Source organism: Delphinus delphis, chromosome 5 (genome assembly GCF_949987515.2).
Source record: "Delphinus delphis chromosome 5, mDelDel1.2, whole genome shotgun sequence".
NCBI classification, from domain to species: Eukaryota; Metazoa; Chordata; class Mammalia; order Artiodactyla; family Delphinidae; genus Delphinus; species Delphinus delphis.
In genome coordinates, this window is record NC_082687.1 from 68,240,258 (window position 1) to 68,266,832 (window position 26,575).

At 42.4% G+C, this 26,575-nt stretch overlaps 3 protein-coding genes across 11 annotated transcripts in view; 1 reads left to right on the forward strand and 2 right to left on the reverse strand.

The window, feature by feature from the left end:
• FRYL (FRY like transcription coactivator) overlaps nt 1–9,069 on the forward strand; it is a 244,255-nt gene extending 235,186 nt beyond the window's left edge. For all 8 annotated transcript variants that reach the window (XM_060012585.1, XM_069540693.1, XM_060012583.1 and 5 more), the window contains 4 exons: nt 1,715–1,783; nt 5,349–5,459; nt 6,474–6,664; nt 6,985–9,069. In XM_060012585.1, coding sequence (XP_059868568.1) covers nt 1,715–1,783; nt 5,349–5,459; nt 6,474–6,664; nt 6,985–7,243 — 630 coding nt within the window. In that variant the 3' untranslated portion in view covers nt 7,244–9,069. The remainder of the gene's footprint in view (nt 1–1,714; nt 1,784–5,348; nt 5,460–6,473; nt 6,665–6,984) is intronic.
• A 3,557-nt stretch (nt 9,070–12,626) lies between these two features.
• ZAR1 (zygote arrest 1) lies at nt 12,627–16,986 on the reverse strand. 2 transcript variants are annotated; one of them, XM_060011749.1, is made up of 4 exons: nt 16,114–16,986; nt 14,328–14,420; nt 14,169–14,243; nt 12,627–12,898 (listed from the first exon to the last, which is right to left on the reverse strand). In XM_060011749.1, exons 1-4 carry the CDS (start codon nt 16,966–16,968, stop codon nt 12,755–12,757), a joined length of 1,167 nt encoding a protein of 388 aa, XP_059867732.1. In that variant the 5' UTR covers nt 16,969–16,986; the 3' UTR covers nt 12,627–12,754. The 2 variants fall into 2 exon arrangements, with proteins under 2 accessions (XP_059867732.1, XP_059867733.1); XM_060011750.1 differs by having other exon boundaries at nt 12,791–12,898; nt 14,158–14,243.
• Nucleotides 16,987–17,528: 542 nt separating this feature from the next.
• SLC10A4 (solute carrier family 10 member 4) lies at nt 17,529–23,568 on the reverse strand. The gene is made up of 3 exons (XM_060011751.1): nt 22,973–23,568; nt 21,986–22,196; nt 17,529–18,892 (listed from the first exon to the last, which is right to left on the reverse strand). The coding sequence occupies exons 1-3, from the start codon at nt 23,566–23,568 to the stop codon at nt 18,380–18,382; spliced, it is 1,320 nt and encodes a 439-aa protein (XP_059867734.1). The 3' UTR covers nt 17,529–18,379.
• Between the last annotated feature and the right edge of the window lie 3,007 nt (nt 23,569–26,575).

Consider the following 26,575-nt stretch of genomic DNA (forward strand, 5'->3'; position numbering starts at 1 on the left):
AGGAAAACCTAACATGTTTTTCTTCTGAGAGGCTGTCAAGTAAAGAGCCTGAGGGCCCATGCAGGCTGAGGAACCAGGATAAAAGGGACATAAGGTCAAAGAGATTGTTTTGAAACAACCGAGACATCTAATTTTCATTCTTTGCATGTAGACCATTAACAGCTACAACTGAGAATTTCAAATGTCTACTACTGAAATATTTCAAAGAGTAAAAACGTAGCTAGTAGTTTTTCTCAAAGTCCTAATGACTTCATATATATATATATATATATATAAGTTTTATTATATTTAATCTATCACACAAAAAGAACTAGGAAGCCAAAAGAACTGGTAATATTAATAATATCAAACCGTCGAAACCCAGGAGCTCAACTTGAAGGCTCTAAGCTTTCACTTTAGCTTGGAAATTCTATGACTCCAGTGTTTTTTCCCCACTAAACCATAGTGCTATTATTTTCTTTTTATCTGACCGAGGAAAAGGTACCTTAAATAAATATCCATCTTTAGGACAAGCCCCTGGAAAAGGAAAATCCACATTTGGCTTCTGTATTCAGTATTCATTGGAGATAATCTGTTTGTCATTTATTGCTGTCCAAAAAGGAAGAAAAAGAAACAAAAACAAGATTTAAAATGTATTTTAGTTTCTGTTTCACTAATTAAAAGTGACACAAGGGCTTCCCTGGTGGCGCAGTTGTTGAGAGTACAACTGCCGATGCAGGGGACACGGGTTCGTGCCCCGGTCTGGGAGGATCCCACATGCCGCGGAGCGGCTGGGCCCGTGAGCCATGGCCGCTGAGCCTGCGCATCCAGAGCCTGTGCTCCGCAACGGGAGAGACCACACAGTGAGAGGCCCGCGTACCACAAAAAAAAAAAAAAAAAAGTGACACAAGTCTTCTGAGAATTACACTTCCGATAAGCAAACGGACCTGGTTAATTCTTTCTAAGTTGCCTTTATTAAATTGACAGGACAGGAAGCCCATCTTTCATTTCCCCATCTTACATTAGACAAAGGTCAGGTATAGGTTGTGAAGATTTCCCATAAAATCTACAAAATGAATATTCTTTACTGAAATGGAGCGCCACAAGGCCCTGGAATAGAAGACAGCTGATTGTGTTTCCATTAGTAAACCGTCCCCAGCATGTGCATGTAGCCACATACACAGTATCCTCTGCTTGGGTTTGTTGCATACAAATGATTCGGCTCAAATGGAGATGAAAGTCTATGTCTACAACCAGTCCTAGAAATTCAAGTTCACTTTTTAAGACTGTTGTTTTATTTATTTTTTTAATTAATTTATTTATTTATTTAGTATTTTTGGCTGTTTTGGGTCTTTGTTGCTGCACATAGGCTCTTCTCTAGTTGCGGCCAGCAGGCTTCTCATTGCGGTGGCTTCTCTTGTTGCAGAGCACGGGGTCTAGGCGCACGGGCTACAGTAGTTGTGGCACGTGGGCTCAGCAGTTGTGGCTCGCGGGCTCTAGAGCGCAGGCTCAGTAGTTGTAGCGCACAGGCTTAGTTGCTTCGCAGCATGTGGGATCTTCCCAGACCAGGGCTCGAACCCATGTCCCCTGCATTGGCAGGCGGATTCTTAACCATTGCACCATCAGGGAAGTCCAAGGTTGTTGCTTTATATGAGCAGGCCATTACAGTACCAATTTCATTATGCCTTGTGCAATTAATTACTGTATTAAAATTTACTGTTGTTTATTTTTTCAGTGGTTAGACAATTGTAAGAGGACATTTGGTGCCAAAGAAGACATGTATAGGATAAACACAGATGCACAAGTAAGTTTCTTATTCTTAGTTTTGCTATATTTCTGTATCAGGTAAAATAATACGTATGCTCAAATGTCCTTGATATTCCTAGAAATAAAGAATATTTGTAACATTTTTCATTTTTGTTATCAGAACAATCTTCGTAAAAGTTAGGTTCAATGGAATATTGGCTTAGTAATGAAAAATTCACTTTAATAAAAATGAACGGCCAGCTTATGACTGAAGCTTAATAACATTCCATAGATAAGCTCGATGAATATCTGGACAGTCCAAGTTGACTTTTAGTTGCATCTGCCTCTCTAAACATTTTTTCATTCTGCATTAGTACTCTACAGATAAATAGTCTGGTCAGGATATCAAACCTGAGTAATGTTATATACATTCATACTAGCCCTTCCGAAGCTGAAGTTCTGATTGGATAAATTATGGGTTTTGCTAGTATAAAATTCAGTGAAAATAATAGTAATATATTTGCTTAGAGAAAAGTGCACAACACATACATTAAAGGAGGATAAAATTAAGACCTACAAATCATTCTAATAGAAGTATAACTTCATATGGGGAACATGTATTAATCAGTTAACACCCTTTACATTTGACATGAGAATTCTAACCTTTTACAACATCAGATTGTTACAGATTTCTAGTCACTGTAAGTTATTGTACTATTGTAATAAAAATGTGAAGCTTTACAAAACTGAAATGTTGAGAAAATACCAGTATACTCTCAATAAATGTAAACTATTTGCCAGGCACTGTGCTGAGCATTTCACATTCATTATCTCAGTCCTTACAGCTCTGTCTAGTGGATGTTGTAATTAGCCCCATTACACAGATGAGGATACATAATAAGCAATTAATAAATATTCTAAAATAAATGAGGAAAAGTATATGCAAATTAAAATTGAGGCTCAGAGAAGCTAATTTATCTAGAATCAGTAAGTAAATAGATTAAGATTCAAACCTTGGAAGGCTGACTCCAAATCCTGCTCTGTCATAAAGAAATTGTCAAATAATCTGTGTAAAGAAAGAAACGAGGCAAGATAAGAAATTAACCCCAGACTAGAATTAGATCCTTTGGTTCTAATTCTGTCTTTGCCACTATGGCTTAAGCAAGTAACAAACTGCTTTTCTCATATATAAATTAGGTGGTTAGACTAAGTGATTTCTTATACCCCTTCTACCTTGAAGAAAATGAGTTCCATCTCCAGGAGTCTGTGTCAATTAATATAGCTTGAGGTTTTCTACTAAGTGAAAACTGAAAACTCTGTACATTGAAGACGTCCACTGATATCTTAGGTCTCCTCTCACATTCAGCTCCTTGAGAGCAGGGGTCCCTTTTTGCACATTATGTATTGTCTTTTGCTGTATACCAGTATAGCCTTTGCATAATAAGCAATTAATACATATTAAAAGTAAATTAAGACTGTATATGCAAATTTCAGTACACTAAAAAGCAATATTTTTAAATGTACAGTGTTAACATATTTAGCGTGATTTCTAGTAATTCAGAGCTATGAAATTAATTACGTCTGTGTTATTTCCTACAGTTGTGATCGTAAACTTTATCAGTGATTTTCTTTTCCATTACACCCCAAAGTAGATGCTCTGGATAATACGTGTGTAGAGTCAGTTTTTATTTATGCTAATGGAAGTGAAAAAAAAATATTTAAAAGCTCAAATTGTTGTTAGTTTCCATATAAAACTGTATGAAGTAAAACCTCAGAAATTTAGATATGCTAATATGTTTGACATTGGATTGTGCTCAACTAACATTCACAGGATGACCATCTACATAATTTATGGTAAGCAGTACGGAGCTGAAGTTCACCTTTGCATAGCAAATCCCTTCTAAATTGATAGGAATAAATGTTATGTAAACAGTGCTTCAGAGGAAACTATTTAGAAAAGCAGATTTCAAGAAGGACTTTTAGAAGCAGTATTTACATTCTGGCGATTGCTGTTTTAATTAGAAGTCATTCTTCTCCATTAATGAGACTAGGTCTAAGTTGCTGTAGATATTTTAATGTAATAATTTTTAAATATTCCAGAACCTGGATGTTTCACGGTGTATTTTACGTTATCTCGTTTGATTCAAACCTAGTTGGGTTGAACTTCTGAGGTTTACTAAATTACATTTGCAATGCAATTTAAAACACACAACTGCTCTCAATATTTTACCTTCCGATTCAGCACTAATTATGGCAACTTAGGACTTAGACAGCAAAGGGTAGGCAACCCAGAATGAGCCACGCCAGAGAGAATCTTCTCATGGGCAAATACATATTACATAAAATTATAAACCAGTTCTTTTCTGAGAAGAGCAAATCATTTCATATTTTCTAATCAGAAGTTTTCCACTTTACTAACGGAAATTTATTTGGCTTTTTTTTTTTTTTGGAAAGGCTATAAAAACCCAGATAGAAGACCACTTTCAGTAGCCAACTTTCCCAATATCCCACTAGTTTTATTCTTTGTAGCTTTTGCACAAGAAATAAACTATAGCCTAAATGTGATTTAGCTGTTATTTGGCAAAGGGTGAAAAACACCCTGGATTGTTACAGTAAATGTCTAAAAAGTTTTATTCTGGAAATAGCATCATAAATTTTTCTTTTGGGTGTAATTTTAAATGTTCTTCAGTTTGCCTGGGACATCTGTGACCCTAGTTAAAATGATTTGTTACACTAATTCTTGGTCTTTTTCTTCCTTTGTATTTTTTGTGACCCGATCACCTTCTTGCTTAGCAAATGGAAATTCTAGCAGTAAGTGACCTGTCTTAATTTATAGACTACTTATCCATGTCAGACAAACTGGTTTTCATTTGCCATTTGTGACCTAGCAATGTTTTGTCATGGACTGCTTTAAGAGTAGTGTGTGCTTCAGTTTTGCATAGCCCTAATCCATGAAATGTTTCAGTCCTACAAAGACAATGAGGTGTTATAATTAATCTGTACAACTAGCGCTGCCTTTTTACACATCTCTAACATGTCTCCTTTTATATTTCTTAATTTTAAGAATCCAAGTGCATTTGTTAATTTCATTGTCTTGTTTCAGTGAGATTACAAATTTGCTTTCTTAAAAAAAAAGGAACTCATTTTAAAGACAAACTATTCTTACTTTTTAGGTGAGAGGTTATCCAGAGTTTTACTTTTTGCTTTATCAAGCACTTGTTGATAAACGCAGTGAGATGTACATCTCAGCGTGGCAAGAGTATATGCACTTGTAAATTCTTCTCGTTATGAAGTTAAAGTTTTACGTTCTAGTGAATTCTTTTTAAAGCATTCTATTTATTGCCTGCTGAAAAATTTTGTTTGTCTAATGTGAAAATGTGCTTCACACTAAAAATGAATTATGTAACCAATAATCTTTAAATTTTTATTTTAATCCCAGTCTTCAGAGCATCTTTCATCTGTCTTTCATCAACTTCATACCATATTAACTTGCTTACTGCAGAAAAATTAAGCTCAGAACAAATTTTAACAATTATTTACTTATAAATTTTTATTTGAAATATGTTGTCTAGTCAGATATGGAAAATAACACCTAAATTTAACACAGTGTTATTTATTTCTAGGAACTGGAGCTCTGCCGAAGGTTATACAAATTGCATTTTCAATTGCTGCTTCTGTTCCAAGCCTACTGTAAACTTATCAATCAAGTAAACACAATTAAAAATGAAGCAGAGGTAAATATTCAGTTGTACTAGGCACTAGTAACTGATTCTAGGAAATTAAAATACATACATACATATTTCCTTGCAGGAGCAATGAAGTGAAAAGTCGCTTATAGTGAATCTTTCCCCCCCCACACCCCAGTTAAGCATTATTGGTTTTTGAAATGATGTACTATTTCAGGACCTGTTCATAAATCTGACAGCAGATATCCAGCGATCTTAAAAGATCCCAGACCTTAAAGATCGCAGTAGCAGCAACAGATCATCTGTAATCAAAAATGAAGTAAAGCACGTCAATTCAATAAAGACAAAATCGTATTATGAAAGCCTCTAACGTCTTGTCCACATAGTACTTCTATAGTTTAAGTAATGCACACAAGAATAAACATGTCGAGCACTGCGAATGTTAGAAATCGTGTCATGAATAGATTCAAAAGTAGGGACTTGAGTCTTCTTCCCCCTTGTCAACCACTGGTACCAAAACTATCACCGAGGAAATCACTTCGCTTTCTAATCTAAAGTGGTTAAATTTATTTTAAAAAATAAACATGTACTGGTTTATATAAAATACCCTGGGTAAGTAACCCTTTAAAATATAAAGACTTCTCATTACTGTCAAAATTTTTTTCATGATCATCCCATAATTCCAGGCCTACTGTTAGCAAAAAAAAAAATAACATAAATGTATTTTTACTATCCAAGATGATGTATATATCACATGTTAAAACCAATATAAACATTGGTTGCAACCAATTATTTTAACTTATTACAATGTAACAGTTATTACACTTAAGACAAACTGTTTTATCAAGAGTAAAGACTACTATTTGGCAGCTGAAATTATTTATTCCAACTGAATAAAGAACTCGAAATATTAACTGCCCATAAGGACTAAGTTTAACCGTTGAAAATAATCTTTAAGAGAAAATACTGCCACCATTAGATGTATCTTCACAGCCAAGTAAATGCTCTTGTTGTTACTGAACATACAAATTGATCCTTTTAAGGTATATTTATTTCTTTTAGGTCTTCAACATGTCAGAGGAACTTGCCCAGTTGGAAAGTATCCTCAAAGAAGCCGAGTCCGCCTCAGAAAATGAAGAAATTGACATTTCCAAAGCTGCACAAACTACTATAGAAACTGCCATTCATACTTTAATTGAAACTTTGAAAAATAAGGAATTTATATCAGCTGTAGCACAAGTCAAAGCTTTCAGGTAAATTGTGAAGGAATTTATAGGAGATGCCTTTATACCTAACTGGAAGTTGATAAAGATTGGGTTTGGTTTTCAGTCTGATGTTTCAATATTATGTCTTTGTGAAAGGAAAACATGACCTTATTTTGTACAGTTACCAGTGAAATGACACCAATTTTAGATTTTGTTCATTCTGTGATACCTTCACAGTAATGTTTGCTCAAATATTAAAACAGATCCTCAGTGATTCAAAAGGAAATTATTTTTATAGGTATTAACTTAAAAGTTATCTTTAATAATTACTTTGAGTCTCAGGACTTAAAAATACTGTGTGTTTTCAGATCTCTGTGGCCCAACGATATCTTTGGCAGTTGTGAAGATGACCCTGTCCAGACACTGTTACACATCTATTTCCATCACCAGACCCTAGGCCAGACGGGAAGCTTTGCAGTCATAGGCTCTGACCTGGACATGTCAGAAGCCAACTACAAATTGATGGAACTTAATCTAGAAATAAGAGAGTCTCTACGCATGGTGCAATCATACCAACTCCTAGCACAGGCCAAACCAATTGGAAATTTGGTGAGCACTGGATTCTGAGAAACTTCAGGCATTTAGGAAGAGACTAAACTGAAGACGATTAAGAATATTAACGAGCACCTTCTATGGACCCTTGCAGTTCACTGTCAAACTTTACCAGGGTAAAAAAGTAAGAACGTCAGAATCAGATCTGAAGGGGAAAAAAACGAATGGTTTAACAGCTGCCAATACCTCCCACAATAACTGTATGAAGAAAGAATTTTTTTAATTACTTTACCTAAGTGAAAAGAAAAGGGCTAAAAGTGATGCATACAAATATATTACTTTCTGGAGAAAGAAAAGAATTCTAAGAATGTCTGCAATAATGGCCTCTAATACTGAGACATTGGAAAGCAGGTGAAATGAGGCTGAAATCGAGGCTGGTTCATTTTAGCTGAAGACCTGCAGAGATGCTTGGATTTCTAGTAGTCACAAGCGTAATCAACAACTGATAGTTAATCATCTACATGAAGAACATCCAGTCGGATGGATATACACAGAAAGACTTCTTTGCAAAAACCATCGATTTTTTTTTTTTTCCCCCAACATGCGGGATAAGGGCGTGGGTGTTTTGTTTTTTGGTCTGTATAAGGAATTGTGTGTGTGTGCGAGCTGAGATGTGTGAATATGTGATAGTCATATTTTCAAGGTATGGATGTTTGGTGATAACGTCTCAGAGCATGCCTAAAAGAGCACTGCAAGATTATTTTTGAAAAAATTTTATTTTATTAGCTCTAACTCTTCATAGTGTGTAAATGTTAGAACATTTTAATAATATTTTAAAACTGGGCTTTCCCAGTATTTCAAAAAGAAATAATATATCTGTTAACGTTATTGGAATGCTGCTCAGTTCTCTGATCAGTGCTTATGTTACGATTGTTGATAACTAACCAAAGTAGATGCCTGCAGAGACTTTAAAATGTAAAATAAAGATGTATGCTGCCCGTCAGCTCTTCTCATTAGAAAAGTTAACTTATTTTACTCCATAATTATTATAGAAACTGTATAGATTAAAACCAGTATTTTCTTGTACATTTGTGCAATGCACTGTTATACAAGAAGAGGTGTACAAAGCTAAAGAAAAAATTGTGGTCATTGATGGTAAAATATATGACTTGCAGGCCCTCAAGTCTGCAGAATTCAAGAAGAGAGATGCAAATGCATTTTTATATGTTTATTCAGGACTCACATGTTTCACCCTAAAGGAACCTGGGGCTATGGGGGAAGATGAAAGGAAGCCTGAAGACTGACTACCAAAACATGCAATATACTTATTCACTGTCCAAGCCTGTAGCATAACATGAACTGGATTCTCTGTCCTTTTTTTAAATAGCATTTTGTAAAAGAAATGAATGTAGTCCCACAATTCCTCTGATTTGAAAGGAACACCTTGTATTTTTTATATGCATCTCTTATCCACTGTGACTTTTCTTTTAAACTGGGCTCTGGGATTCCAGAGTTTAGAATGTAGAAATGAAATGCTTGGCTTTGCCTTTTCTTGGTGGTGCAGACCCCTGCCAGAAATGTAATTATGCTCAAGTGCATTAACTGAGGGCCCTGTGCACGCCGCTGGACTGCTGACTAGAGTTATGTTACCTGTAAAATTCTGTAACTGGTCACAGCACATTCATAATCACTGTATTTTTTTGACCCTGATAAAAACAATTATTTTGATGGTGTTCTGGTACTGTAAATGGTGTCCTTTAAATTATTTAATAACTTCTGGGTGCGGGGCAGGAAGAGAGGGGTGGGTGTCTGGAGACACACCACACTTTACAGCCTATCTTACCATCCCCTATTTTTCTCACCCTCCTTATATCCTTTTTGTTAAAATAAAAAAGCATTGTAGCTGTTGGTTTGTGTTGTATTTTAAGAAAGGATGAATGATTAGAGTGTGCATAATTAAGGAACTTTTCAAACGTTGCCTTCATTATTCTTAAAAATAATTTTCCTTCAAAAGGGGAGAACAGGGCTTCCCTGGTGGCGCAGTGCTTGGGAGTCCACCTGCCGATGCAGGGGACACGGGTTCGTGCCCCGGCCCGGAAGGATCCCACATGCCGCGGAGCAGCTGCGCCCGTGAGCCATGGCCGCTGGGCCTGCGCGTCCGGAGCCTGTGCTCCGCAACGGGAGAAGCCACAACAGTGAGAGGCCCGCGTACCGCAAAAAAAAAAAAAAAAAAAAAAAAAAAAAAACCGCAAAAAAAAAGGGGGGGAGAACAGATTCAGTTCAATTGACTAATTACCCAAACCAAACCTTCCAAACAGTTGAAATTTCCTTCTCCTATTTATATGTAACTAAGCCTATTAATAATGTAATAAAAATTAATACACATGCAGAAAGCAAGATGCAGATATAAAGTCATTTGGATTGTCCTTTTGCAAATCAGATTTCCTTAAAACCTATAATTTTTTGCTCCTTGTCCTCTGGGTCCAAAGTTTGCACTTATTAACAAAATATATCAAATGCTTAATTTATTAAACAACACCTTATTTAGTTCCAATCAGAGCCCAGTCTTTGCTCATACAAACTTTTTCCTTTGCCCACTAAATTTATCATTTTTAAACAGTAAGTTTGTAAAATCACAAGACAAGAGATCTGGGTACTTCCCTGGTGGTCCAGTGACTAAGACTCGCGCTCCCAATGCAGACGGCCCGGCTTTGATCCCTGGTCGGGGAACTAGATCCCACACGCTCAACTAAGAGTTCGCATGCCACAACTAAAAAGATCCCGAGTGCCGCAACTAAGACCCGGTGCAGCCAAATAAATAAAAAAATATTAAAAAAAAAAAAAAAACCAAATATCTGGCAGTTTCTCCAAAGAAGAAAAATCCAAAGGATTTTTACACAATTTAGAAAATATTTTCTACTTTTAATGATATAAGATCTACCTTAAATTTAGGAAATCGTCAGACATTTTCTTGGAACAGACTCACCAAAGCCAGAGTGAGTGTACCTCCTTTTGGTCTATGAGAACTGCTCATCCACCAGCATAACCTACACTAGAGGAAATAAGAATCAATGTGATAATAATTGTACTTTATGGCATTCTTATTTTTAAATTTTCAAAGTAATCCACTGTCACTTTAGCAAATGTAAGAAATATGAACAAAACTAGAATCACTTCTCTTGACACCCAGAGAGAACAGTATTCTGGGATATTTCCTTCTAGCCTCTCAATCTCTCAAAGAAAAATCAATTTTATAAATTTCCAATTATACATACAGTTTGACAGTGCCTTATTGGTAGAATGTTATCACCATAACTCTTAGGAATCATGAGTTTTTATACCACTTTGTTCAATGTCTGAATGGCCACTAACTCTAAGTGACACATATTTTGATCCTTGCTTTCCTCAGCTGTAAAATAGGGTTAGCTGCTCTGTTAGGAAAATTAATGGCAAACAATATTAAGCTTTAAGAATGATTAATAGCCATTTTAATAGCTGTATTAATAACCACTGAATTTGTCCTACGACTCATTGAAGGTATACTTCTGTTGTTCCTCATTCATTCAGCAAATGCTTAGAGTGAATATTATGTACCCCTTGCATGTCACGTGAGTCAGATCGGTTTCCTGTCCCTGTACATACCCCTCAACCACCTCAGGAGTTAATAGTGTCAGCACAAAACACATCACCTTCCCCCACACCTAGAGTTCTCATCCTTCACTTCTCTTTGGTCCCACCACCATTGTATCTGATCTTTGCAAGACTCCTGACAGGTTTACAGGCATCCACCATACTGCCAGAGTGATCATTTTTTTTTTAAAAGGTGAATCTGTCACCATGCCCCACCACAGCTTTATAAACCTTTCAGTGGATTCTTACTGATGACATATGAAAAACAGTCCTCCTGAGCAAGGTCCAAAGAGTCCTCCCAGCCTGGGCCTGTCAGTTGCACCTGCCATCATCCCCATCCCTGCCCCTGTGGCCTCCTGGCTTTCTGTACCACTGGGCCTTTGCACACATTAGCTTAGTCTGGAAAAGTTCTTTCTTCCCCTCTTTGTCTAATTCAACTCATCCAAACTTTAGCTCAGCTGTAGTGTCATTTTTTAGGTAAGGCTTCCCTGACCTCCCCAAGTCAGGTCCTTTTTTTTCCTCCTACCAGGCACCAAGTAGGTCTTACATGGCACATGGCAGAAGTTTTATACAGGAAGTTAATGGCCATCCACCCGCTACACTGGAAGTTTTATGAGGGCAGAGCCCACAGCCATGTTTTTCTATGGTAAGTGCAAGGCTGACTCAATTGTAGTTTTCACACTTCAATTCCATAAGCAATACCTGGGGCGCTTATTCAATGCTTCACCTCCATGTAGTGATTCAGTAGAGACAGGGACCTAAGAATCTGCCTTTTTACAAACACCTTCCCAAGCCATATGGTTAGAGGCCTTCCCTCTTGCTATAAAGGGTTCTAGAGACTTCAAACTCATTTTCGTTTCTTTGATTCTCCATATTTGTCTACATCCAAGCATCCAAGATGTTAACAGACTTACTATATATGGCCTATGAGGTAGTAAGGGTTAACTTAAAAATGGGATGCTTAGAAAACTGGAAGGAGGCCTAATTAGCACCTGGTTCCAATTATGTGGTTTCTGTAACCAAGAAATCAACAGCTCTCAACTCTGATTTCATTAAAATCCCTCACATCATCCCCCACCCCCATCCCTGCACCGGGAGAGCGCTGGTGCCGGGTCTCAGTGTTTTCTTGGTAATCGGGTAGAAAGCTTGGTAATCAGGTTAGGATGAGAATCCCTGTGTTAGGTGGCGCCAAACACCGTTTCCACTTACAGAACTGCAAGCGCATAATGACAAAGGTTAAATAAAGCTGCCTCTAACTGAATCTTTAAATACATTTAGGAGGGCTTTTTTTTTTTTAAGTTAACAAATTACCAGCTGAAGTCCACTTGAAGTTACTTAACATCTTAAAGCTGCCCTTAACCACCCTGTTCCCATCCGTACCGGTGACATCGTGATTAGCAAGTCACCAGCGCTCACAGCCTTTCTCCCTCAGCACCGACTAAACCGAGATCAGCTGTAGGCCATCCATTCTGGGTTCTGACTCTGCGTTACCCATCCCCAAACATCAGAGTCCCCTCAAACGTCAAGGCCTGGCTCTAGCCTCCACCTGCCCCAGAAGGATGCTCATTTTAATAGATGGTTTTTTATTCAATTAATTTCTTATAGGCATCAGCCCTACAGACCTACAAGTAGTAAACCTCACATGTGAGTCCCTCTACACTTTTCTCTCAAGTGACTAACCTAGTTCAGAGCCCAGTTGCTCTGTAAGCAATGGACAGATATTAAAGTAAAAGGCCCAGACTGTTAAGACAGGCTCTCCTAAATCTTAAGGATTTTACGCAGTGTATCAATTGTTTTGCAATGCTTTTATTTGACAAGCTTTGTCAAATACAGCCTTTCACGAAGTACTTTGAGGGAGCGGCAGAGAGGAGGAAGAGGGGCACGGAAAAAAGCTCACTTGTCTGCTCCACTAGCACACGTTCGGCGGGACCAGTGTTTGGGTTTTTTCACATTCAATTAAATGATATATTTGAAACTGAAAGTGCTGTCACAGGATAAGCGTTTGCCTTTGCATCTCCCACACAGATCTTGACGGTGGGGCCTTTTGGGGTCCACGTGGCGAACTTTTACTGGGCAGGAGCATCTAGTCTGTTTACAATTCTGAAAAAAAAAAAGTGAGAAGTACATACAGAACATAAACGCTTGGTGATGTCCTGGAACTTCAAAGTTATTTTTCTAGTCCATTCAAATACTAACTGAATGCACACTCAGCAAAGTCCTGTGCTAATTTTGTTCTGTCTACATCCCTTCCTAGCAAGGAGAAGGATGGGAGGAGAGCATTTTATCATGCAGTCCTGCTCCCAGGTTGCACAGGATTCAATGCTGAATTGTGTGAAGTTTCTTTTAAAACAGCTTAAAAGGAAATCTGTCCCTGCCCTTGAAGGGTGGAGAACAAGCGAGCAGGAGAGAGGAGTTTAACAACATCGAAGGTGTGAGGCCAGGAACCACTAGCAGGCCCGGCACCAGTGGCTGACCTCAGCCCTTCTCCCTGCTCCGAAGGACCGCAAGCTGAGGCAGAAGGCAGAGCAGCAACTGCCGGGCCAAGAGCAGAGTGCTTAGAAAGTTCGCTTTCATTGTCAAACTCCTCTCTCCTACTTGAGAATCTACCCTACTCTCCCAAGATCTAGGTTAGTCTACGTTTTCCACACTTAATTTCTCTCCACCCAACCTGCGGTGTTCATGCTTCCGGCATCCACCTGGAGCCAAGTGTGTTGATTAGGCTGTGCCTCTACTGGCAAGTCAAGCTCCACTAGCTGTGTGATTAACAGGCAAGTGTAGTCACTTCTCCCTCTTCGATGATCAGAGCCCTTTATCACAGTGCAGTGCTCAGTTAACAGTAACAAGCAACGTGTTACCAGTTAACCCCATAAAGCTTAGGGTTAAAGCTAAAGCAGCTTAGGTTGACTTTAAAACAAATCCCTTCCTGAAGAACTCACAGGCAAAATGGAAACTTTAAAAAACCCGTGCTTTTACTAAGTACTTTAACTTGCGTATGTGCTTCATAAAACGCATTTGGGTAAAGCCGTCAACCTTTACTACTTCATAATAGTAGAAAGATAATCTGTTTTCTAGGTTTACTTTCTCCTACATTCAGCTGAGTCTCAGGCAAAGCAAACATTCTTCCACACTGCAAGTGAGGCAACAGCTTCTAGAGACGTTCACATGACCGAGGTTTGCAAGAGCAGGAGAAAACCTAACACCAAGGCCTTGTTTCCCAGTTAAGTATTATTTCTACAACTCCTTCCAGAAAGAAATCAAAACCTCAGGTCACTGGGAATCTAGGCTCTTTTAGGAAATACATTCAAGAAACTACCTCCAAATCTTCTAATCACTACCCAGTTCAAACACAAAATACAAACACTCAATTTACTTGACAGGTGATATCCTCCACTCGGTAAGGGTTATAAGACTTCTGACATGTTCTGCAAAACTGCTTGTAGTAAACCTGTGACGGGAAAGAGGAAAAACTTAGAGTAAAACCCTCCTGAACCTTTTGTCAGGATGATGCCAGTTACAGGGCCTTTCTTACCTTGTTAGTGCCCTGTACACACCACACGTAGGCACTTTCCCATCGGATGTTGCAGTCCTTGCAGTGATAGTAGCCATATTTCTGTTCTAAGAACTGAGCAAAAGGAGAGCAGAGTTTAACCAACATGACATCTGAATTAGCCTTCATCTCAGAAGCTTGGAAAGGATCTGACACTTAAAACTGGCAACTCCACTCCATATCTTGGAGGAAAGTAGAATCAGGTTCAAGTCCGTCTCCACGACGTAATCATTACGAAAGCTAATGGCTTAATCAAGTAGAAAAGCAAGGGCCCACCGGAATTTATGTACCAGATTATCTTGGTTCATAAAGCAAATTAACAATTACTAAGCAGGTGTTTTCCCTCAGGCAGGCAAGGGGAAAGCCAAACACATAGAGTTCCTGAACTTTGGGATTCTTTGGGGAGGGCTTCTCTCTGTAGAATAGGTCTGATCTTAGAACACACGTGAATGAAGTGGTTAAACTCAAGAAAAGAAACTAGACTCTGCATCCTAAAGTGATCTTGGGTGAACACCTTGAAAAAAGTTCTCTATGGGCTTCCCTGGTGGCGCAGTGGTTGAGAGTCCGCCTGCCGATGCAGGGGACACGGGTTCGTGCCCCGGTCCGGGAAGACATGCCGCGGAGCGGCTGGGCCCGTGAGCCATGGCCACTGAGCCTGCGCGTCCGGAGCCTGTGCTCCGCAACGGGAGAGGCCACAACAGTGAGAGGCCCGCGTACCGTAAAAAAAAAAAAAAAAAAAAAAAAAAAAAGTTCTCTATGCTGCTAATTAAGTTTCCACCAAAGAGTGGTGCTGGGAATCTAAAATACGGATAAGCCATAATTCACACATAATATGAACAAAAGTAGTATTACCTTATTCTTAAGTTCTTCTTCTCAGTGAGAAACAAGTTGTAAACAAGTTTTTGGAGTTAGGCCTTTAGAATTGGAAGGAACTTTGGAGGACACTGAGCAATTTCACAGGTGAGCAAACTGAAGCCCAGGAAGGTAAAGACTTAAGATCACACACAGCTTGTGCACAAACTTGATTCACTCTGTGTTCCCCCTCTCCCACTAAACAGCCCTGGGGAGCCTGGAAGAGACCCCAAAAGGACTCTTCCGGGCCTCTTAATACCTCTCCAGCCTTTCCACTCCCCTGGGTTACAACCCCTCAGCGTGCTCCAGCCCTTCCAGTTTCAGGCAAGTACCAACTGGCCTTCCAAGCCTGCTCCTCTCAGGCAGCAATGCAGCCCAGCACAGATGCTCCAGCAGTACTCTTAGATTTCTGAAGAGGGGTGCGTCTTAAGGGCAAGAGAAGATCCTGACTAGGACCCCAGAAGTCAACTGTTAACGGTTTCTAACACACTGAATGAGAAAATGTGAGTGGGATCCTTGGCAATCAACTCCCTTTGCCAGTTAAGTTCACCTTCTGATGTTCCGAGACCCATCCTAGATCACCCAGTGCAGGATCAACACAGGACTACACTCCCGTGGTCAGAACTTGATACAGCAAATACGCTCGGAATAAGAATGTTAAAAGGGCGTTTCCTCGGCCACCCCTGTGCAACCGGTGTTTTACCATCGCAGCAACACGCAAGCTACACTGGATTGAATTCTGCCGGAGAAAGACGACTTCAGCAGCTGCCGAAAGGCACACAGAAGTGCCCGCGCCTAAGGGAGCGCGCGCCTCCACTTGTCGCGAGCAGCCGCGGGGCGGGGACGGGGACGCGAGCCAGGAGGGCGCACAGCCCTGGGGCTCCCCCGCCGGTTCCCTGGCCGACTCGGGACTCACCTGGAAGCGCAGGCGCTCCTTGCCCGGCTGGGGGCTCCGCGGCGACCACCTCTCGCCCGCGGCGTCCGGGGCGCCGGCCACCAGCGGGGGCTGCTCCCTGCTCGCCGGTACGCCGGCCTGGGCCTCGTCCTCCTCGGACTGCGGCCGTTGGGGATCCTTCCTCGCCGACCCCTCTCCCTCCTCGGGGCCTCGGGTCCTCGCAGCTGGCGGCCCTCGCTCTCCGTCCGGCGCCCCGGGCCTCTGCTCGGCCACCGCAGTCTCGGCCCCTTCCAGGAGGGTGGAAAGGCGGCGGGAAGCCACGGGCGAGTACACCGCCACGGTGCGCGGGAAGCGCACGGGCCGCGGGGCGCCGCTCGGCGGGCTGCCCTGCTCGGGGCCCCGGCGGGCCAGCTCCGGGGAGGCCGGGCAGCTGCCGCCCGCGCCCGCCGCGCCCTCGGGCTCAGGGCCGGGATCGCGGGCCCTGCGCAGCAGCGTACGCCGCCCCAGCGAGCACTGCACGGAGACGTCGCGGCGCGGGTTCACCTGCACAGCCACGTCCCGAATGCTGGCGCGGCCGGGCCGCGGGGCGAGGCCGGGGCCCACCTGCGACAGGAGGGCCATGAGCTGCGCCCGCTGGTAGCTGTGGAAGTACTCGGCGGCCGCTAGCTGCCCGTAGCCCGGGAAAGACGACGAGGCCGCGCCGTCAGAGGAGGAGGAAACGGGAGGGTAGCCGCCGTCCCGGTGCCGCCAGCCTCCCCCGCCCGCCGCTCCCTTGCCCTTGGCGGCGGCCGGGTAGGGGTAGGGGTACGGGTACGAGTAGAGGGCGCACGCCGGGTACATGTAAGCGTCCAGCACCTCGTCCCCCAGAGCAGCCATCAGCGCACCCCTGCCGCTCCTGCCCGCCCCTGCGTCCTAAATAAGCGACCTCCCGGGGGCAGCCGGGCGCGGGCCCCACCCCCGCTGGCCGCGCTGCTCGGCCCCCCGCACCCTCCCTGCCACCCGCTGGTGTCCCCGCCGGAGGGGCCCCTGCCAGACTTTCTCGGTGTGGGAACTTTCCACACCCGGAGGTTGGCACAAATACCCTGAGATGATCTGCAAAGAAGGCTTTCTTTGCGAAGCAGAACTGGTCTGTAAGTGAACTAGCTCCAGGTGAAGAGGATACCAGCAGAACCATAACGGCGATTCGCTGAGCCAGGTGGTCCCCAGCCCTGGGTGATCGTCGGCGCCGCCCGGGAAGCTGAGGCGAGGCTGATTGCCTCTGGCTAGTGAGCAAAAATGCGAAGATTTGGGGGAACTGCTCTGGGTCTGATACCTACGATCTCAGATTGTAGGTTATTTCATCATCTCAGGGCTGCCCTGAGAAATCTACGCCTTGAACCCTTTCAGTAAGTGCATAGGGAAAGCATTCCAGGGCATCTGTGACTAGGCTAATCGTTTTCTCCCTTTGGAGAACGTACTCCACCCCCGCCGCGCCCCCAACCCCCCACCTCAAACGGTGACCAGGTGGTGCTGTTGAGTACCACGAGGGTCTGATAACTGTTGCTCTTCTCTGGGGTAGACAGTCGCTCTACGGATTTTCCTAACCAAATAAACTTTCCAAAAGAGAAACTGATTTAGGGTGTGTTTACACAAATGCAGAAGACCAAATCAGTCCCCAGCTGAAAGCAAATGCCTTGTCCACTAGAAACACGTTGGCTGCTCGTTACAAATAGATACCAGGTCGAGTAATCAAATACGTTAATGTAATTTTTCTCTGATTTGATACAGGTTGGACAATAAAATACTATATTTCATTGTTTAATAGACCTGTTTGGGGATTCTTCTGAATACAGGTCAAATTTTAACAATGTCAAGTATTTATAAGCTGAGCAAGCACACTTTTTTTTAACAACAAGTACATTAAACTCAATTATGCTTTACAAATATAGCGTGTTTTTACTCATATAAGATAGTGCGTCAAAATTCTACATTTCCAAGACCCTGTTTTCTAAGAGTTAACATATTTGAAACGATCATAGAAATCGGTAACGATGAAAAACCCAAAAAGCACATTTGTTCAGGCGGCACCCTAGCAATCCCAGGTGCAAGTTATATTACGACATTGATTTGTAATTTATGAAAACGCTTGGTTAATATACCAATGCAACCTTATGGTGGGCAGATCAAAACTGCTACATGTATAATAATGTGAACCAATTGTTGTTCTTTATGTAAACCATAGACACTACCACAGACCATAAACATGAAGTAATATTTCAGCAAGATAAACTCTCTTGTGTATCTCTATTTAGAGCGAAGTCTGAGTGGTTTCCATCATAATTAAATTATCTGCTTTCACTGTGCCATAGGAAGTGTCTGCCATTTCCTCTTCTTTTAGTTTCTTATAAGAAATATCTGTATCTTCATCCTCATCTAGAGGATCTTGCTTGTACAATATTCCACTCCCATACATTTTATATATTAAAACAAAAATCCCTGCTTCTGCAGACTGGAAAAGGGCATAAAGCAAGGGAAACATGTACATACTTCCTATGTTTTGCGGTGGAAAGGCCAGTTTTAGAATGGCGGTACAGAGCTGCACGTTCTGGCTCCCTGTTTCCAGGCACACAGTCCTCTTGCAGTTGGGTGGAAGACGGAAGACAGCAGCTAAGCCATAGCCTGAGGCGTAGCCTGCCAACGGCATAAAAATCGCTACCACATAAACAGCTGCAGGAATACTTGCCAGCAGTTTGGGTCCTAACATAGTGCAGGTCATTATGAAAAGGACCACCAGCGTCATTAGCAGAGACCACAGGGAAACCTAGTAAAAGAACAGGGATAAACAAGCCATCAAAAATGAGGTAGTTGAAGAGGGATTCAGGCAAGGGGATCCTGGGCTCTTGGAAGAGGAGAGTCATCTAGTCTGACCTCCCACACAGAATGGAGATCTTCGCCATTGAAAGTCTCTGACAGGGCTTCCCTGGTGGCGCAGTGGTTGAGAGTCCGCCTGCCGATGCAGGGGACACGGGTTCGTGCCCCAGTCTGGGAAGATCCCACATGCCGTGGAGCGGGAGAGGCCACAACAGTGAGAGGCCCGCGTACCGCAAAAAAAAAAAAAAGTCTCTGACAGAGTATTTCTGAAGATGGGTAGATCACCTCTTCAGGAGGCATCCAGGCTGTGTCAGACAGCTCTAATTGTCTGGCAACCTGTCTTTATGTCTAGTGACCATTTGCCTTCTATAACTGCCAGCCATTGTCTTCGATAGGCCCTCAGGAGCAGCACAGACAGACGGCTACTCCTGCAAAACAGCCTCCAGAAGTTTAAAAACCAGTTATGAGGGGAAGGCTACTCTTCTCTGGGGGCAGACTGTCCCAGGCTTTCAGCCTCAATTCCATAACTGTTTTGGAGTCCTGACTGTTCTGAGCATTTGTTTAATTTGTGAATGTGCCTCTTAAAAACAGCAGTTAGAATAGAGTTCAAGACACCAGGTATGGTCTGATGAATAGAGTGGACAGATGGACATTGCTTTCCCTGAACAGGACCCAGTGTTTTCCATAAGAAATTAGTTCTGGTTTTACACAGGACATAAAAGCCTATTGATTTATGAAACTGAGTGTCTGATATTTTTAACCTTCAAAATACTTTATAGCTCAGAGAATTGTTAGCAGTACCCAAACAATTACAACTCTTAGATTAGGTAAGAGAAAAGAAAAAAATGTAAACATAAGATGTGAGGAATTCTTTGTAATCCTGCAACTCCCTGCTTTTTCACCTGTTCATGAGAAAACTCCCACATGTAAGTCTCTAATGACGCTTAGGAATTATTACATATAATAGAAGGATTTTAGATAAAAATGATTGACTGTATAAAACAGTGTGTCATCTTGATGTCTGACTGGTACATTTCACTCATGCAAATAAGACAGGCTTGTAAATGGTAAGGTGGAAACCTAAAAATCCTTCTCCTAGTTCTCCTTCAGATCGGTAGCTTTCTTTTTTAATGGGGGAGGGGATTGGGTGGGTGTCTGTGAGGGGGACTACAGATCCAGAACAGTTTAAGTGTTGCTTCTGGTTCCCTAGACATCTGGGAGGATACCCCTTTGGAGTCTATGGGATTGGCATATACTTTATATTCTTTAAAAGATTATTCAAAATTTAACTGGGCTGGTCAAAAAGTCTACCCTAAATGGTGCTGAAGTAATTATTATATAAGATACTCATGTTACAAATGTACAATTAGCAGAAACCAAACTTTTATAAATCAAAACTTATATTAAGTTTCAGAGTGTGTCTACATCAATAGCTTTGAGAGGAAATCTGATTCTTCGTTGTGAAAATATTGGCTCTAACATTTCCTTTGAACCATTTAAAATCATTTGGGTGAACACTGACACTGAATGCTCATTTTAAAGTGTTTGCAAAAGTATAAAAATATTATGAAGTGGATCTTAATGAGTGTGCTGGCTATGGAATAGGTTCAGCTTAAACTCAAAGTTACACTATCCTATTGAATTGTCTGTTATTTAAATATGTTTACCTGTTTTTAGCGTGGAAATAGGTTATTTGACTTTCTCTTAGAATTCCCAAGGTTTTATAGTAAATGCCATCACATTAATAGTATTACCTTAATGATCAAGCTTAGTAAGTTCTTAGTGATCTCAAAATGATCTATAGATATGTTATGAATAACATATAACAAATATGTATATTTACATGTACATATATATTTATTACATTCAGAGTATATATACGCTTACAATAGAGCATAATTTTTTTACTCAAGGCTGGATATATGTACTGAAAAGAGCCCTCTATTTTTCATATTAATAAAAGTTAGCCCCTCTGTATAATCAGATTACTTTGGTATAAGTAAAACACAAAAAATTGTCTTCTTAAATCTACATAATTGAAACATTAGAGTGATCCTTTTTCTCTTCATTGTCTGAAGGAATCTGCATGTACATTTTACACTAATTAGACTAATTCGTTATGTATTTTATTTGATTAACTTCCTAAAATGAGAATCCTGTTCATGATTTATTCTTATTTACTACTACTTTTGAGTTTTCAAAGAAAGTTTAATTTAGAAATATTTAAATTTTTTCTCCAATCAACTATTACAAAATCTCTACTGCTACAAAAAGCATCAATTTTTTAAAATAAAGCAATTTTGGAAATATTGCACAAAATAATAGAAATCCCATTCTTCCACTACCTTTAAAAATGAAATATTGCAATGAGGAAGGGAAAAGAAACACAAATTTAGTAATGTGAATATATTCTGCATTATTTACCCAGGAGCTAATTTTATTTTGTGCTTTAAAGCCAATGTTTTGTGTATTCTATTATATTCTATGATGTACTTTTTTTACGATGTAACTTTTAAATTACTTTTTGTCTTATTAGTGTAAACTTACTTTTGGAAAATTAATAAAACATTTTAAAGGAAACTTCTACAGAGTTTCTCAGAATTAGAGTTCCACTTTTAAAAAGTAGAGTACTGTAATGCATTTCAAAAGTACTGCACAAATCCTATTAATTTTATTTTACCTGCTTTGATTTTTAGTAATACATGACTTCTTAGTGGAAAACATGTTGCCATTTAATTGCACTGTCATCTTTTCCCCCCATGGTCTGTTTCCTCCTATGAATACTGATAGTTCTCTTATGCTGTTTTTAATTAACCCGGTGTCTTAATTAAAGCTATTATTTTTGAAGTTCCAAAAGATGGAACAGAAGTTATATTTGTGGCATAAACTTTTCTTTTTTTTTTTTTAAGTTTATCCATGCAAGGGCTACCCAGTCCTTTTCTTCCTTACTTCTCTTTCCCAAACTTCTCACTGTTTCAGCCATGGGTCAGAGACCAAGGACTCTCTACGTGTGTAAAGTATGCAAAGTGAAGAGTGACCTTACCTTCACAATGTAGTCAGCCACCCGGTTGTATTTGTAGCGAATGAAGACGCCCAAACCAATAGGGATGAGAGTGCTGCAGAGAGTCAGGATCACTGTCCCTATGGGCAGTAACTGCACCAGAGGAGTGTTGATCCAAGCCCGGCTGTAGATCCACAGGCACAGGGGCATCAAGACCAGGGCCAGGAGTGTGGAAGAGATGGTCATGATGATGCTGCAGAAAAGGGAATGGACAGAAGTTGGAATGGGTTTTGAGCCAAAGAACCTTGCTTGAACATTGGGTAGAAGAGAACGGGGGAGACTGCAAGTCCCCCAGCTTGAAGTCAGGGAAGAACCTGCTTCATCCCAGGGGAGCACCAAGAGAGCAGCATGGCTAAGCCCAACTGAAACGTGAACTCCAGGCAGGAGAAGAAAAATCTCAGGGCTGCTGCCCTCTGCTTTATACAGCCTATTGAGCTGGTTACAGTCTGGATGACTGTGAGAGCCAGGAACATTTTTGTTTTCTTTTTAATCCTCCAAAGCACCCTATGAGGCATGGTAAAGCTGCTGAATACTACTTGTTGGATTAACCTCAATTATATTGTCTTATATATGAGATTACTTTCTTTACTGGAGCCAATAGTCCTATTTTGCTTTTACATTTCCCGTGAGTCCTGGTTTCAGACTTCCCAGTTTCCTTTGTCTTCCGGGGCCTGCAAACCTGCACTGACAGCCCAACACTCAGGGAGGGTGGGGAGGCAGTTGTGGATGAGACCCCAAGACCCTCAGAGCACCTCTGTCCCCGTCTAGATCTTCTCCCCTCCAACCCTACCTCTTCATGTTTGCCTGGACTTCCAAAGCCCAGGCATCCCCATCATCTCCAGTTTCTTCTCCCCTCTTCCGCGCCTCATTCTAACCACCTCTCCTTCCTCCCTCCTTGGTCTTGAACGCATGGCTGTACACGCGGTTGACTGGGAGAAGAGAGATGCCTACCGGACAGCAGCTCCGTACCTGAGGTTCATGTCGCCGTCAACCAGCAGGGACATCAGGTTGGAGAGATTCCCGCCGGGACAGCAGCCACATAGGAGCACCGCCACGGCGGCCGACCCGTCCAAGGAGAAGGTGAGCGCCAACAGGAAGGCCAGCAGCGGCAAGAAGCCGAACTGGCAGACCGCGGCCAGCAGCGCGCCCACCGGCCGACGGACGTGCGCCCCGAAGTGGTTCATGTCCACCGTGCAGCCCAGGCCCAGCATGGTGATGCATAGGGCGGCGCCCACAAACACGTTCAGCCCGTGGTTCAGCGGCGTGTCCCAGAACGGGGGCTCGTGGGCGGCCTCGGGCTGAGCGAACAGGGTAGGGCTTGGGCCGGCGGCGCCACCCGCGAAGCAGCCGGCCGTCGGCGTCAGGGTCGGAGTGGGGCCGGGGCTGAAACTGACGCCGGGCCCCGGCGCGACACTGAGCCCGGGGCTGGGGCCGGCGCTGGAGGCGGGCGCCAGGGGGGCGTCTGGGCCGGGGCTCAGGCTGCTGGCGTTGGGCGACAAGGTGTAGTTGTCCGGCTGCAGCGAGGACGGGCCGAAGAGCAGGGTGGCGTTGCCGGTGCCGTCCATGGCGCTTCGGCGGGAGGCTGCGAGTCTGGCTCCTGCCCGCCCTGCGGATTTCTCTGCCCTCCCGCCGCGCGCGACTCTGCGCCTTCGGTCGCCACCGCCGTCCGTCTGTCTGTCCGCCCGTCCGCACCCGCCAAACGGGAGCCGGTGGCAAGGCTGTGCTACGCGCGGCTGACGTCCGGGGTAACGGGTCGGTGATCGGCTGGGGGTCGGCCGAAGGCCGCTGGCTGGCACTTAAGAAAGCGCAGCCCCCGAGGGTGAACCCAATCGCTGGGCCCCCGCGCCCGCAGGCGCCGCCCCCGCCGCCGAGTCCCCTCCTTTTAATCACCAATAAGTGGTTCTGTTAGAGTGTAGCCAGGGGCGGAACAAAGACCTGACAAAGGACAAGAAGAAAAAACTGTGCCTGGCTGCTGACCAAGTTCTCTGATGGGCTGTGCCTCTTTGATAATGAAATCTGGAAAGCCAGACATACAGAGAGAGAGAGAGAGAGAGAGAGAGAGAGAGGAGTTTGTCTATGGACGCACATACATCATACACACTGTTCAAAGAGCTTGCAACCGCTAGCATCCCGAGGGGTGCCTGACTTAATAGGAGCTGCCCTCTGGTAGTAAGACACAATATCTGGTTTTAACTTACAATTTTTAAATAAGATTTTTGTGTTCCAACTTAAAGTAAAAAGTAATAATATTGGTGGGGTTTGAGCCAGGTCTTGTGCATGTGTGTGTGCATTATTTCATTTGATTTTCTGACAGCAGAGCCGTGGGAGAGATACTGTTAGCTCGATTTTTCCACACCAGGAATCCAAGGCACAGGGAAATCTCAGCCTCATCAGCCAAACCCGGAAGCAGCTGGCTCAGTGTGCACCGCGAATATGGTATTAAAGCGTGCATTGAAGAGCTCTGCTAAGTACAGTCTCCGTGAAAAATGTGTATTTGGGAAGTTATTGGCAGATGGGGAGAGGCTACTTCAGTGGCCATAGATTTATGAAGTGTTTTGAGTACAGCCCTGGCCTTAGGATTAAAGGACTGAAGAGAAATAAAGTTGTGAGATTCCCTGCTTCAGACAGCTTTATCCCCAAACAAATCAAATGCAGAGTTCTTGGAAATGTTGACTCAACAACTTTATGGGAGTCTCTAGATGCATCTACAAAGGAAAGGGACTTCTCTTCATACCAAGGAGGCAGAGCCATTGGAGAAGGCTGTGACCATAAAGTGATAGCCAATTATTGGGCTTCCCTGGTGGCACAGTGGTTGAGAGTCCGCCTGCCGATGCAGGGGACATGGGTTCGTGTCCCGGTCCGGGAAGATCCCACATGCCGCGGAGCGGCTAGGCCCATGAGCCATGGACGCTGAGCCTGTGCGTCCGGAGCCTGTGATCCGCGACGGGAGAGGCCACAGCAGTGAGAGGCCCGCATACCGCAAAAAAAAAAAAAAAAAAAAAAAGTGATAGCCAGTTGATCTGTGAAAGCCAACAGTGGGAATTTCTAGGGTGAAGTCTTAGCCCATGGTTAGTCTGTGTGGAGCCTAGATCCTAGAGTGAATCCTTCCTCCTGGAAACTTGTCCCTACCCCCTTTTCTGACACCAGAGGAGACTGGGTGACTTCCATTTCCCAATGGTGGACTGAGCTCATGTGTTTATCTTCTCTCCTCCCCAAATCTCAGGAAAATGACAGAGAATATGAAAAATATGATTAAATTCACAGAATACTGCACTCAATCACAAATGAGTAATTTCTTTCTTCACCATCAGACCATACATTCCATGAGGGCAGTGCTTCTGCAAGCATTTAAGAAAATAATATACCCTCATACTTCCCCAAAACAATAAACCCAAGAAAACAATGCATTAATATCTGTAGAGCTTTGAAGGAAGTGGGATGTGACCAAAAATATTCCAAGTTTTCATTTAGGCTTATGTGCACATAAACAAAGAAACATGCTACCCAAATACTTTGGTTAAGTGAGTATATCCAGGGGAGACATGTGGACAGACAAGATAAGGAGGAGGACTGTGGAACCTTTACATTCTTTGAACCACAGGATGAGATAAGCCAAGAACACAAATGGCAGAGCATGAGCTGAAGCCCAACTCTGCAGACACCACTCCAATTTGCCCCCTCCTTGTGTTAATGATATTAAAATCCACAATCAAATTAAGTAAGCCATAGTTAGAGGCAGGCCAACTCATCCAACTAGCTCCTCTTGGGGTTTGGGGAGGGATATGGGAGGTGATTTGTGCAGTGGGTGAAGAGCAAAAATCAGAAAGTATTGGGCTTGGGTTGTAAATCAGCAGGATCATGCTCAACCTGCAGCCTTGAGGACTTCTTGGGGCCTGCACACCTGGTGTGATTGTTGTAAATAAAGCAGATGTTCTTGCCTCCCCTCTTCCTTCTGATCTCCTTCACTACTTAGGAGAAAAGCCCAGGATTAGAAAACAGAGCTAGTTCTCCAGATGAGGTGATTTTGGCAAGCTGGCATGGGTCACTTCTCTTTCTCAATTGCCTTACCTTTACTCTTGCTGCCACCAAGCAGAGTCTGGCCCACCCAGAAGGGAGAAAATACATAGAAGGGAGAGATGACAACATAGATGGAAAATATGCCATTTGGGGGAAAATAAATTTAGAGCCTTCTTGCACAGCGTACACCAAAATTAATTCCAGATGGATTAAAGAAATAATAATGATGGAACAAAATGCTGGAGAAAAATATTAGCTAGTATTTATCTCATCTTTGGATAGGGAAAATCTTCCCAAGCAAAAAAGTAACAGAAGAAATCATAATGGGAAGCTCAGTAGATACGGCTATATAAGAATTTTTACCTTTGGTGTTGTCAGAAGAGCATTTAAAAAACTAAAAGCAAATTATAAAATGAGAGAAATATTTGCAACGTATGTAAAACCAAGAGCTAGTATCATTAATTTATAAAACAGTTTTACAAATTAACAAGAACAAGCAATACAATAGGGAAAAAGGCAAATGATATGAGTAGACACACAAGATCACAAAAAGGA

Bases quoted from the DNA above. Each gene is read 5' to 3' on its own strand.
- SLC10A4 (XM_060011751.1), bottom strand. From the start codon at position 23,568: ATGGACGGCACCGGCAACGCCACCCTGCTCTTCGGCCCGTCCTCGCTG. The intron at 22,197-22,972 runs GTACGGAGCTGC...CCTTTTCTGCAG, and splicing joins GACGGCGACATGAACCTCAG to CATCATCATGACCATCTCTT. The intron at 18,893-21,985 runs GTAAGGTCACTC...TTCTTTTACTAG, and splicing joins TGGCTGACTACATTGTGAAG to GTTTCCCTGTGGTCTCTGCT.
- ZAR1 (XM_060011749.1), bottom strand. From the start codon at position 16,968: ATGGCTGCTCTGGGGGACGAGGTGCTGGACGCTTACATGTACCCGGCG. The intron at 14,244-14,327 runs GTAAGAAAGGCC...TTCCCGTCACAG, and splicing joins GTGTACAGGGCACTAACAAG to GTTTACTACAAGCAGTTTTG. The intron at 12,899-14,168 runs GTAAATTGAGTG...TTTTTTTTTCAG, and splicing joins TGGAGGATATCACCTGTCAA to AATTGTAAACAGACTAGATG.